This window comes from Tachyglossus aculeatus, chromosome 2, assembly GCF_015852505.1.
Source record: "Tachyglossus aculeatus isolate mTacAcu1 chromosome 2, mTacAcu1.pri, whole genome shotgun sequence".
Classification (NCBI taxonomy): domain Eukaryota; kingdom Metazoa; phylum Chordata; class Mammalia; order Monotremata; family Tachyglossidae; genus Tachyglossus; species Tachyglossus aculeatus.
The window spans coordinates 65,230,483-65,243,563 of NC_052067.1; the positions used below are offsets into that span (position 1 = coordinate 65,230,483).

General features: G+C 45.2%; 1 protein-coding gene across 3 annotated transcripts in view; it reads left to right on the forward strand.

Annotated features, from left to right (window-relative positions):
• Window positions 1–13,081, forward strand: part of TULP4 (TUB like protein 4) — a 269,950-nt gene that overhangs the window by 40,128 nt on the left and 216,741 nt on the right. Inside the window, exons 2-3 of one of the 3 annotated variants that reach the window (XM_038770541.1) lie at window positions 4,412–4,858; window positions 5,662–6,806. In XM_038770541.1, the coding sequence (XP_038626469.1) occupies window positions 6,555–6,806 (252 nt within the window). In that variant the 5' untranslated portion in view covers window positions 4,412–4,858; window positions 5,662–6,554. Of the gene's footprint in view, window positions 1–4,411; window positions 6,807–13,081 lie in introns of all 3 variants that reach the window. The other 2 variants (XM_038770542.1, XM_038770540.1) reach the window with 2 other exon arrangements.

A 13,081-nucleotide genomic window follows, 5' to 3' on the forward strand; every position in this document is an offset into this window, starting at 1 on the left:
TTCCAAGCGCTGAGTAAAGTGCCCTGCATGCAGTAAGCACTTAATAAATACCATTGATCAAATGAAATGGTGGAGCCGGGATTAGAACCCATGACCTTCTGACTCCCAGGCCCAGGCTCTATCCATTACTTCATATTGCTGTCATGCCCTTCATGACATGCTGTCATGCTTCATGCTGATATGCTTCATGCTGTCATGTACTTCATGTCTATGACTGAACTCCTTGTCTTCCCTCCCAAACCTTGCCCTCTCCCTGACCTTCCCATCACTGTTGACGGCACTACCATCCTTCCTGTCTCACAAGCCCTCAACCTTGGTGTCATCCTCGACTCCGTTCTCTCGTTCACCCCTCACATCCAAGCCGTCACCAAAACCTGCTGGTCTCACCTCCGCAACATTGTCGACATTCGCCCTTTCCTCTCCATCCAAACCGCTACCCTGCTCGTTCAAGCTCTCATCCTATCCCGTCTGGATTACTGTATCAGCCTCCTCTCTGATCTCCCATCCTCCTGTCTCTCCCCACTTCAATCCATACTTCATGCTGCTGCCCGGATTGTCTTTGTGCAGAAACGCTCTGGGCATGTTACTCCCCTCCTTGAAAATCTCCAGTGGCTACCAATCAATCTGTGCATCAGGCAGAAAATCCTCACCCTCGGCTTCAAGGCTCTCCATTACCTCACCCCCTCCTACCTCACCTCCCTTCTCTCCTTCTACAGCCCAGCCCACACCCTCTGCTCCTCTGCCGCTAATCTCCTCACCGTGCCTTGTTCTCGCCTGTCCTGCCGTCGACCCCTGGCCCACATCATCCCCCTGGCCTGGAATGCCCTCCCTCCGCACATCAACCAAGCTAGCTCTCTTCCTCCCTTCAAGGCCCTACTGAGAGCTCACCTCCTCCAGGAGGCCTTCCCAGACTGAGCCCCCTCCTTCCTCTCCCGCTCCTCCCCCTCCCCATCCCCCCCGCCTTACCTCCTTCCCTTCATCATCATCATCATCATCAAAAGTATTTATTGAGCGCTTACCATGTGCAGAGCACTGTACTAAGCGCTTGGGAAGTACAAATTGGCAACATATAGAGACAGTCCCTACCCAACAGTGGGCTCACAGTCTAAAAGGGGGAGACAGAGAACAAAACCAAACATACTAACAAAATAAAATAAATAGAATAGATATGTACAAATAAAATAAATAAATAAATAAATAGAGTAGTAAATATATACAAACACATATACATATGTACAGGTGCTGTGGGGAAGGGAAGGAGGTAAAATGGGGGGGTGGAGAGGGGGACGAGGGGGAGAGGAAAGAAGGGGCTCAGTCTGGGAAGGCCTCCTGGAGGAGGTGAGCTCTCAACAGGGCCTTGAAGGGAGGAAGAAAGCTAGCTTGGCGGATGGGCAGAGGGAGGGCATTCCAGGCCCGGGGGATGATGTGGGCCGGGGGTCGATGGCGGGACAGGCGAGAGCGAGGTATGGTGAGGAGATTAGCGGCGGAGGAGCGGAGGGTGCGGGCTGGGCTGTAGAAGGAGAGAAGGGAGGTGAGGTAGGAGGGGGGCGAGGTGATGGAGAGCCTTGAAGCCCAGGGTGAGGAGTTTCTGCCTGATGCGCAGATTGATTGGTAGCCACTGGAGATTTTTGAGGAGGGGAGTAATATGCCCAGAGCGTTTCTGGACAAAGATAATCCGGGCAGCAGCATGAAGTATGGATTGAAGTGAAGAGAGGCACGAAGATGGGAGATCAGAGAGAAGGCTAATGCAGTAGTCCAGACGGGATAGGATGAGAGCTCGAAAATCTTCCCCACAGCCCTTCCCCACAGCACCTGTATATATGTATATGTTTGTACGTATTTATTACTCTATTTTACTTGTACATATTTATTATATTTATTTTATTTTGTTAATATGTTTTGTTTTGTTCTCTGTCTCCCCCTTCTAAACTGTGAGCCCACTGTTGGGGTAGGGACCGTCTCTATATGTTGCCAACTTGTACTTCCCAAGTGCTTAGTACAGTGCTCTGCACACGGTAAGTGCTCAGTAAATATGATTGAATGAATGAATGAATGAATTGCTTTTCATGTGCCAAGAGACTCCTCCTTCCACCTTCTCGTCTCCCCTTACATTCTCTCCCTGTTATTTCCGTCCTGGAATCAATGTAACAGAGTAGGAGTAGAGTAGCATTGTGGATTAGCACCTTGCTCTGTGGTTCTATTCTGAAGAGTTTTTCCTTCTTCCACAACTGCTTTTGGAGAGAATGGGATCTGTTGTCTTGGCATATAGCAACTTGTACCTTAGTTAAAATTCCAGCCACATTCTTTACCTAGATCAGGAGTCTTTTTGTGGGACGGACGAATGAAACAAGACCTTGGACAGTTGGTGAGCAAAGACATGATCTTACAATTAAAACAGAAGACATGGGGAAGAGGAGAAAGGAGGAAAAGAAAAAGTGGGGGAGAGAGAGAAAAGCCAAACTTATTCCAGGGTGATTTTTAAAAATAGTTTTTAAGGACTTACTCTGTGTCCAGCATTATTTTAAGTGCTGGGGTAGATAAAAGTTAATCAGGTAGGACACAGTCCCTGTCCCACACGAGGCTCACCGTAGAAGGTAGAACAGGTTTAAGAATCCCAATTTTACAGATGAGGAAACAGAGGCACAGAGAACTCAAGTGACTTGCCCAAAAAGTCAGTCCCATGTAGGGACCCTTGAGTTCACCAATAGGCAGAACCATTTTGCAGAGGGTTTGGGACTTGAGAGCTCTTGAAAGGAGTTTGAGAGCAATAAGCAGTCTCATAGACATCAGCATGAACTTTTTCTGCTGGGCCTTATATGCCGGGAAAAGGGTGAAAAGAGTGCCAACTCAAGCGCTTGGCAGTAATTTATGATCTTGGATTACACCCCCAAACCAAAGTTGGGGTGGGGAGGTTAGGATGGCAGGATCTGGAGGGGTGGGTCGTGTGGACCGGGAGAAGCAGCGGCCTCAGAGCCAGAAACCTGCGTTCCAGACAGAGGGCATGGCTGTGCTTTCTGGCAGCCTTCCGTGTGCCCACCGGGGTTTGCCGGGGCTCGAACTAGGTGCTCTTGGGGCTGTGGAAGATCCAATGAAGGCTCCGAGGGATCAATTGTGGAACATTGTGCCTCAGTTCACCCAGCCAGGCACAGTCTGTCTGAGAAGCAAAGTCAGCCAGGTTCTCTAACTCGGTACTCTATCTGGTCACCCCTTATAAAATTCAAAATAATAAAAGAAAAAAAACTCACATCAAGACTCTGCCCAGGTGCCAGTATAGGACTGAATTAGTTTCATCTGTCATAGTACACTAATCACTATCTTTTGACTTTTGACTTTATGTATATTAATGTCTGTCTCCCCCTCTAGACTGTGAGCTAGTTGCGGGCAGGGAATGTGTGTATTTTTCTATTGTACTCTCCCAAGTGCTTAGTACAGTGCTATGCACATGGTAAGTGTTCAATAAGTGTTTACCACTCTGTGCCCCTGTCCTCCCATTCTCCCTCCTACTTGGACAGGGAGCCCCTTGCGGGATAAGGGACTGTGTCTGACATAATACACTTGTATCGGCCCCAGCGCTTAGACTGGGATTTGGCCCATAGTAAGCGCTGAGCAAATACCATAAAAAAGAAAAAGTTTTCCTTTACGTGGGGTTCATCGGGAACGTGACTCCCCTGTCAAAGGAGAACAGAGCGAATCAGGAGTGTATTATCCAAACATTGGGCTGGCCATTTTTAGCTGCATAACCTGCCTGAACTCCACCCCAGGATAGAAATTAGACCTGAATGTCTCATGAGAGCAGCATGGCTCAGTGGAAAGAGCCCAGGCTTTGGAGTCAGAGGTCGTGGGTTCAAATCCCAGCTCCACCGACTGTCAGCTGTGTGACTTTGGGCAAGTCACTTCACTTCTCTGGGCCTCAGTTCCCTCATCTGGAAAATGGGATTTAAGACTGTGAGCCCCACGTGCGACAACCTGATCATCCTGTATCCCCCCAGCGCTTAAAACAGTGCTTTGCACATAGTAAGCGCTTAACAAATACCATTATTATTATATTATTAATAAATATGATTGAATAGAATAGGAAAAAAAACCCAGAACACTCAGCGTGGCCTAGTGGATAGAGCATGGGCTCGGGAGTTATAGGACCTGGGTTCTAATCCCAGCTTCGCCTCTTGTCTCCTGGGTGACCTTAGGCAAATCACTTAACTTCTCTGTGCTTCAGTTACCTCATCTGTGAAATGGGGATTGAGAATGTGAGCCCCATGTGGGACATGGATTGCATGCAACCTGATTACCTTGTATCTACCCCAGAGTTTAGTACAGCGCCTGGCACATAGTAAGCATTTAACTAATGCCATAAAAAACCCAAACCAAAAAACCCCACTCTTTAATTCTAATTTGCATTTTCTTTTTCCAGGTTCAGAAGAACCCAGGGAATGCCAACAGTGGCTAACAGGATGGTTCCAGCAATGACTTAGTACTGCGCAGCTTGAAGCAGGAAAGCAGATGCAGTTTGAAGGGCCACGCTAAGTAAGAAGGGGGTGCATGTCTGCATGTATATCTAACACATTATACATCTACAAATCTATAAAGGCACACGTCTACCCAAACCTGCCCGCTCCGTACCGCACACTCTCGGGGGCTGTGCAACTGATGACAATTCATTCAAGAGCCAGATGGAACCAGGTGACCCCACCGGACTCAGGCACACAGGCAGATCCACGTATTACTAATATCCGGCTTTCCCTATGGTCTTCACGGGTGAAGAAAGTGTGCAAGAAGAGGAAAAAAAAAGTCCCGCAAAGGTCAAACCGGAACAAGACCCCTACCGTTTCAAGGATGAAATGAGCGAGGAGGAGACGGGGTGAGGTGAAAACCGACTGGTTTAGCCAACGGGAGATCATGTGTTCTCTGTGGCATTTACTTTTGGCAGTGGGCTCAGGCCACTGAATCAGGGCTGATGTAACGGATTAGAGACAGTTACCGTTGGGGATGACTGGAGAGAAGAAATGATGGGACAGCTTTGGGCAGTGGCCTGACAGGCCGGATTCCTTTGCTCTTCTCTTTCTTCTTTGGTTCAGTGTGTTGTGAAGTTTTATGTTGTTTTCTCCTTTTCCCATCCTGCAATTCTAGAGCAGATATCTTAAGATAGGGCTTGAAACCATTCCTTAGAAAATACAAGCAGACAAAAGCAGAGCGTGGCAAAATTCCTTTTTGACTGGACTGCCAGTGTGGAGTTTGGAGACACCTTTTCGGATGCTGAGCAGGAAAGAGCAGTTCAGATGTGCGTGATAAGTCTCCCGGGAAACAGTAGAAAAAGGGAAATCTGATTTGTCTATTTTCGAGAGATTGTTTTTCTCTCCTTCCTTGAATCCTAGAAAACTTGCAGATGAGTGGGAATTACTTGATGTCATGCTTCCTTCTGACACTTTTTTTATAGCTGGAAGGAAAAATATATGATCTTCGGTAGCAAGAAAAGTAGCAAGAGGAGGTAAGGGAGGAGGGGGACAGGAATCCTGAAACGCTGAAGCAGAACTCAGTTTTGGAGGGGAGGAGATATATGATTCACCCAAGGCAAAAAATTTTAACTGCTTTAAAAGCTTTAGAGCATTTCTGACTCTGTTTCATGAGAGGATTTTTTTTCCCTTTTTGCCTACATGGCAGCAGGAGGTGAGTGAACAGGCGAGAAAACGGAATAAACAGTTCAGACTGTGTCGAGTCCCCATTGGAAACAGAGCCCACCATGTGTGGGGGACTGGCTTCGAATTGCAAAAGCCAGTGGAACTGGTGGATTTTCTGATTCTGAGCAGACGGAAGAGAGCTCTTTTACTTCCCGCCCCCAACTCTCTACTCCCTTCAGCCTGGATTGGTGTGCGCTCCTACCTGCACAAGCTCTGGTCTGTTTTGCACGGTTTGTGTGCCTTTTGTTCCCTTTATGCAATCTTTTTCAGCTTTAGCAGCGGAAATTTGTTGGGTTCGGAAGACATGCCAGAGGGTGGCTTGGGAGAAAAAGCACGGCTATTCGATACACTCGATTTCTTCTTCTGAACATTTGACGAGCAAATCCGACCGGAGGAGTTCAAAAAGCCTTAAGTTACTTGAACCCTACAAGTTTGCAACCCCCTCGACGCTGGAGTCCCCTCACACTAAACTGGAATCTCAGGCTCTATAAAGAGAACCACGTTGAGCAAAAAGACGTCTCACCTGTTCCTTGAATGCCCCCTTCTTAAAGATGCTGTTTCTCCAAAGGATATGTGTACCCTCACTCCTAGGACTTAAAAATGTATCAGAATTTTTTTTTTAACGTTACTTTTCTTAGCAGACTGCCATCATCTTTTATAGAGAGCAATTTTTCACTATGCATTTGGTGGATATTTATAAAACACTGACCCTCTGATCTACCCCAGGTCGACCTTGATGACTGAAAAACAAAAGTAAAACGAACAGCCAACCAAGCCAACAAATCTCTATTTAAATATTCTGCACTGGACTTTCCTATTTTTGTCCCACGCAGTTTCATGAAAGACTGAAAAAAAAAAGAAAAGAAAACAAAAAAAAGCATGTATGCAGTAGTAGAACATGGGCCTGTCCTTTGCAGTGATTCCAATATTCTCTGCCTTTCCTGGAAAGGCAGAGTTCCCAAGAGTGAGAAGGAGAAGCCAGTGTGCAGGAGGCGGTATTACGAAGAAGGCTGGCTGGCCACTGGGAATGGCCGAGGCGTCGTAGGTGTGACGTTCACCTCCAGTCACTGTAGGAGGGAAAGGAACAGCCCTCAGAGAATCAACTTCAACTTGCGCGGCCACAACAGTGAGGTAAGTGATTGTTGTGTCCAGCCGATGAATGCTGGCTCCAAAACTCTCTACTCGAGCAGGAATGATAACTGTGGTATTTGTGAAGCACTTACTTAATGCCAAGCCCTGGGGTACATACAAGATCATCCTGTCCCGCATGTGACTCACAGTCTGTGTAAGAGGGAGAAGACGTATTGAATACCCATTTTGCAGAGGATAGGGAACTGAAGCAAAGAGAAGTTAAGTGACTTTCCCAAGGTCACACAGCAGGCTATGTTTTCATTTTTAAATGGTATTTAAGTTCTTACTATTTGCTAGGCGTTGTACTAAACACTATGGTAGTTACAAGCTAATTAGATTGAACAGAGTCCCTGTCCCACATGGGGCTCACAGTATTCATCCCCATTTAACAGAGACACAGGAGGCATGGAGACCAGTAAGAAGACTGATGCAAAGGAGGATAGGATAAGCGCTTAGAACAGTGCTTGCACATAGTAAGTGCTTAACAAATACCATAATTATTATTATTATAAGTGCTTGGATTAACATAGTAGCAGTTTGGATGAAGAAGAAAGGGTGGATGTGTGAAGGTCGAACCAACAGGATTTAGTGATAGATTGAATGTGTGGGTTCAGTGAGAGAGAGGAGTCGATAACGTCAAGGTTACGGGCTTGTGAAACAGGAAGGGTGGTGGTGCTGGGAAAGTCATGGGGAGAATAGGATTTGGGCAGAAAGATAAGGAATTCCATTTTGGACATGTTAAGTTTGAAAAATGTTGTAAAACTAGAAAGGAGGAGAATTGGTTGTTGTGCACCTTGCCCTTTGGAAAGAAGTACAAAATCAGCCTCTTAATTGGAAGGGGGCATGTGACCTTCCTGAGATCTTTGGTTTTACACCTCAGTTGGGGCGTGGTTATAGTATATTTGGAGGCAGTAGAAGAGTGGATAGTCATCATATTGAAGGTGGGGATTTGTTTTATAGCTGTAGCCTTTTATTTTGCGAAATATTTTTGCAACCAGTTGGTGAATTAGGGAGATATTGTGGTTGTGGGTGTGATTGGGGCAACAGTAAATTCTAGTAACTTGAAACTGCAGTCTGGAAGTGTGTTTTGTGAGCCAGGTGTGCTATTTTTGGAAGAGGAAGAGCGGGGAGGAAAGCTGTGGGTTGGTGTGAATTATCCCCAGATTGCAGGAGTCCCAGTTACTCCGACAGGCGAGATGGGATTTCTCCATCAGGCCATTCTGTGTTTCAGCAGCTAACATTCAGTCCATCAACCCGCATTCTGACAGACCACTTCATCTGTCATGAAGGACTGTTGTTTTCTGAAATAATAATGGTATTTGTTAAGCGCTTATATTCTGATGACTTGACACCTGTCCACATGTTTTGTTTTGTTATCTGTCTCCCCCTTCTAGACTGTGAACCCGTTGTTGGGTAGGGACCGTCTCTATATGTTGCCAACTTGTACTTCCCAAGCGCTTAGTACAGTGCTCTGCACACAGTAAGCACTCAATAAAAACAATTGAATGAATGAATGAATGTGCCAAGCATTGTTCTAAGCACTCGGGTAGATACAAGGTAATCAGGTTGTCCCACGTGGGGCTCACAGTCTTTATCCAGCGCTTAGAGCAGTGCTTCGCACATAGTAAGCACTTAACAAATGTCATCATTTTTTATCCCCATTTTACAGATGAGGTCGCTGAGACAGAGAGAAGTGAAGTGACTTCCCCAAAGTCACACAACTGATAAGTGGCGGAGCCGGGATTAGAACCCACAACCTCTGACTCCCAAGCCAGTGCTCTTTCCACAAAGCCACAGTTACTCTGCCTTTTCTTTACCTATTTATGTGTTCCTTAAAGATGAACAGCGTAAAAATAAAACGGTCCTCATTGTTGACCTGTTAGGGCTTTGATACTATGTTTTAAATATTTAATCGTCCTCCAGTATGGAGCATCTGTTGGACAAAGTGGTGATATGGTAGACATTGTGATGTCCGGAATATGACTTTTTCAGGGGGTTCCTGAATGATCTGTTGGCAGAGCTGATGGGGAATCTTAAATTTAGAATTTTTGTTTAATCAATCAGTGGTATTTATTGAGTGCTTACTGGGTGCAAAGCACTGTACTAAGTGCTTGGGAGAGTGCAGTACAACAGAAGTGGTATACCCATTCCTTGCCCACAAGGAACTTATGGACTGGGTATTGAGTTCTGGGCAAATCCACTTCCAGGCTCTCCTGCTTTGGAAGTGAAGTTGTTGATAATGAGTTTTGGTGGAATAGTTCCTTGCAGGGGCCCCAGTGGATGGACGACTGAGTCAGCCAGATGAGCGCTCTGCCACTGCTCCAAAAACACTGCTCAGAAGGTGGCCGAGTGGTCAAAATGCTGTGTTGACTCATTTCAAATGTGTTCTCTAGGCTTGCTCTCCTCTCTCTCGCCTTCTCTCCTCCTTTTCACCTTCCTCCACTCAATATAATTGATCATATTAATTGGTTGCTTACTGTGTACAGAGCACTGTACTAAGTGCTTGGGAGAGTACAAGCACTTCATTCCCCCTCTCAGCCCTACAGCACTTATGTACACATCTGTAATTTTATTTATACTAATGTCTGTCTCTCTCTGTAGACTGAAAGCTCACCATGGGCAGGGAATGTGTCTGTTTATTGTTAATATTGTACTCTCCCAAGTGCTTAGTACAGTGCTCTGCACACAGTAAGTGTTCAATAAATACAATCGAATGAATAATCTACTTGTCTGCTGTGTGACCTTGGACAAGTCACTTACCTTCTCTGTGCCTCAGTTCTTCTTCTTAGATGCCTTCGAGCCATGTCTGATTCATAGTGACTCTATGATTCTTTTTCTGTAGTTTTTTTGGTAAAAAATACAGAAATGGTTTACCATTGCCTTCTTTTATGCAGTAAAAACTTAAGTCTCTGCTGTTGTCTTTGGTCACTTGATCATCCGTCTTTGACTCTTTCCCATGCTGCTGCCTAGCACAGGTGAGTCAATTCAGCTTAGTTGAGGTAACTTAGGTACCTCAGTTACCTCATCTTAAAAGGGAGATTAAGACTGTGAGCCCTATGAGGGACAGGGAATGTGTCCAACCCAATTGCCTTGTGTCTATCCCAGTGCTTAGTACAGTGCCTGCCACATAGTAAGCACTCAACAAATACCAGGATTATTATTACTGTTATTATTATGATATAACAGAGTTGGGAGGTACATTCCTTGCCTATAATGAACTTAACGGTCTAGAGGGGGAGACAGACATTAGTATAAATAAATTATGGATCTGAGGGAGGGGTGAATAAGAAGTGCAAAGCCAAGTGCAAGGGTGACGCAGAAGGGAATGGCAGAAGAGGAAATGAGGGCCCAGTCAGAGATGGCTTCTTGGAGGAGATGTGTCTTCAGTAAGTCTTGAAGGTGTGGAACGTGATCATCTGCCGGTTTTGAAGAGGAAGGACGTTGCAGGCCAGAGGCAAGATAGATGAGATCGAGGTACAGTGAGTAGGTTGGTATTAGAGGAGCCAAATGTGTGGACTGCATTGTAGTAGGAAATCAGCTGGTAGGGTAGGAGGGGGCAGGTGATGGGCTTCCTCCCTCGGCACTTGCTAGATATCAGGCTGGTTCTTGTTCAAGCCTGTATTCTTTCAGTCATTCCAATGGTAAAAAGAATCCAAGCGAGTCATCTCTTGCGTCTGGGCATGATTCCTCTGCCTCAGATCAGTATCTGCATCTCTTACTCATCAGGGAGAAAGGTGCTTCAAATTCCCTTGGTATTTCATTGGGCATCTCAAATAACTGAAGTGTGGCTGCCAGCTTCTCAGTAGCAGGTCCAAGAATTTTGGAAGTGGCTGACTGGTAAATTAAATCCTTATTTTGCACCTCCCTCCCGCTTTTTCCGTATAGTCTAGACTTGTAGTTTGACATTCTCATGCTAGATATTTGTAATAACATAAGCAGCTCTGGAATGAAAATATGGGAGAGTTCTTGATTTTTCAGCAAGCAGCCTGAAATTTCATAAATGTAGTTGAGTCAACAAGTCAGTCAGAATATCCCAAAGAATTTAGAAGTAATATTAATGATTAGGAAGATTTCATCTTAATAGTAATTTCTAATTTGAGATTTGTTTACTGTATATACTGGTATTGTACCATACTGTGCCAAACTTGGCTGCTTTCTTGCTGGAACCCAACGATGTCCCTCCACTCCTTAAAAACCTCCAGTGGTTGCCCATTCCTCTCCAATTCAAGCAAAAACTCTTGACTGTTGGCTTTAAGGCACTCAATCAATTCCTTTCCTACTCCAACCCAGACTGCACACTTAGCTCCTCTAAAACCAGCATATTCACTTTGCCTAGCTCTTGTCCGTCCTTACCCTTACCCCCTTGCTCATGCCCTCCCTCCTCCCTGGATTTCTCTCCCTCTTCATCTTCCACAGAGCACCACTCTCTCCATCTTCCAAGTTCTCCTGAAATCCCCTCTCTTCCAGGAAGCCTTCCCTGACTCACCTCTCATCTTCTCACCCTTTCCTCCTTCCCTGATGCAATCCAGGGAGCTGCATGGCCTGGGGGTCAGAGGACTTGTGCTCTGTTCTTGGCTCCACTGCTTGTCTGCTGTGTGACCTTGGGCAAGTCATTTTTCATCTCTGTGCTCCAGTTTCCTCATCTGTGAAATGGGGGTTCAATACCTGTTGTCCCTCCCCTTTAGACTGTCAAGGACAGTGCTTGACACCTAGTAAGTGCTTAACAAATAATTATTGTGGGTAGGAATGTATCTGTTTGTTATATTTTACTCTCCCAAGCTGGGTACTACAGTAGTTTGCACACAGTAAGCACTCAATAAATACAATTGAATGAAATACCGTCCCCAAATACCACGAGTCCATATCCCCTAAGCAATTAACTACTTTCCTCCCCCACCACCCCCACAGTACTTAATATATATGAGTTGCTTCCCCCTTCCTGTAATTCATTTTAATATCTGTCTTTCCCACAAGACTTTCACCTTCTTCAATCAGTGGTATCTATTGAGTGCTTACTATGTGCAGAGCACTGTACTAAGCACTTGGAGAGTACAACAGAGCTGGTAAACATGTTCCCTGCCCACATTGAGCTTAAGGGCAGGGTTTGTGTCTTCCAATTCTATTGTATTATAGTAATAATAATAATAATAATAATAATGGTATTTGTTAAGCGCTTACTATTTGCAAATCACTGTTCTAAGCGCTGGGGAGGATACAAGGTGATCAGGTTGTCCCATGTGTGTTCACAGTCTTAATCCCCATTTTGCAGATGAGGGAATTGAGGCACAGAGAAGTGAAGTGACTTGCCCAAGGTCACACAGCTGAGAAGCGGCAAAGCTGGGATTAGAACCCATGACCTCTGACTCCCAAGCCCAGGCTCTTGCCACTGAGCCACGCTGCTTCCCTATATATACCCTCCCAAGCTCTTAGATTGTCCTGCACATAGTGAGCATCCAATAAATAGCATTGATTAATTGACCCCTGAACTGCATGTGATTAGGTAACTCAGTTTGGAAAGTAGTGTCATTTAAATTTGCCCATATCCCAAGGATGAAGTTAGAGGTGTTGTGTGCAAATGCAGTCTTGCATATCTTTAACCAGTGTAGCTGTTCTCTGCCATATAAGTGTAAATATTTTCAGTGTAAATTATAAATCCCCACTAAGTCAGAATTCTTTGTGGGCACTCAAGCAGTTATGTTGAATGAATGAACATGGATTTTTGTGGTTTGGACTTGTATATCCATAAATGATATCTGGCAAAATCTCAAACTAGTTAACCACACTTCTGTGGGGACAGGGCTGTAGAGCTATCTAGAATTATGAGTAGGTTGTGAAGGCTTACCTTAGTTTTTCTTATGGGAAAAATTGTATTCGCATGAAAGTTGCATATTGCTAACTGGCTTGTATATGTACAACACCATAATTTGGGAAACTCTTAAAGGTGAAGAGGCTATATCACTTTCTATCACTGACTGGAGGAACATAAATTCCAGGCCCCTGGTTGATGTGAGAAGAAATGGTGCTAATTTATCAATCAGTCAGTGGTATTTATCAAGCACTTACTGTGTGCAGAGCACTGTACTAAGCACTTGGGAGAGTACAGTTTAACAGAGTTATTGAACAGGCAATTACTCTCCTCGCCTTCAAAGCCTTATTGAAGGCATATCTCCTCTGAAAGGCCTTCCCTAAGCCCTCATTTCCTCTTCTCCCACTCCCTTCTGCATCACCCTGACTTGCTCCCTTTATTCATCTCCAGTCCCAGCCCCACAGCACTT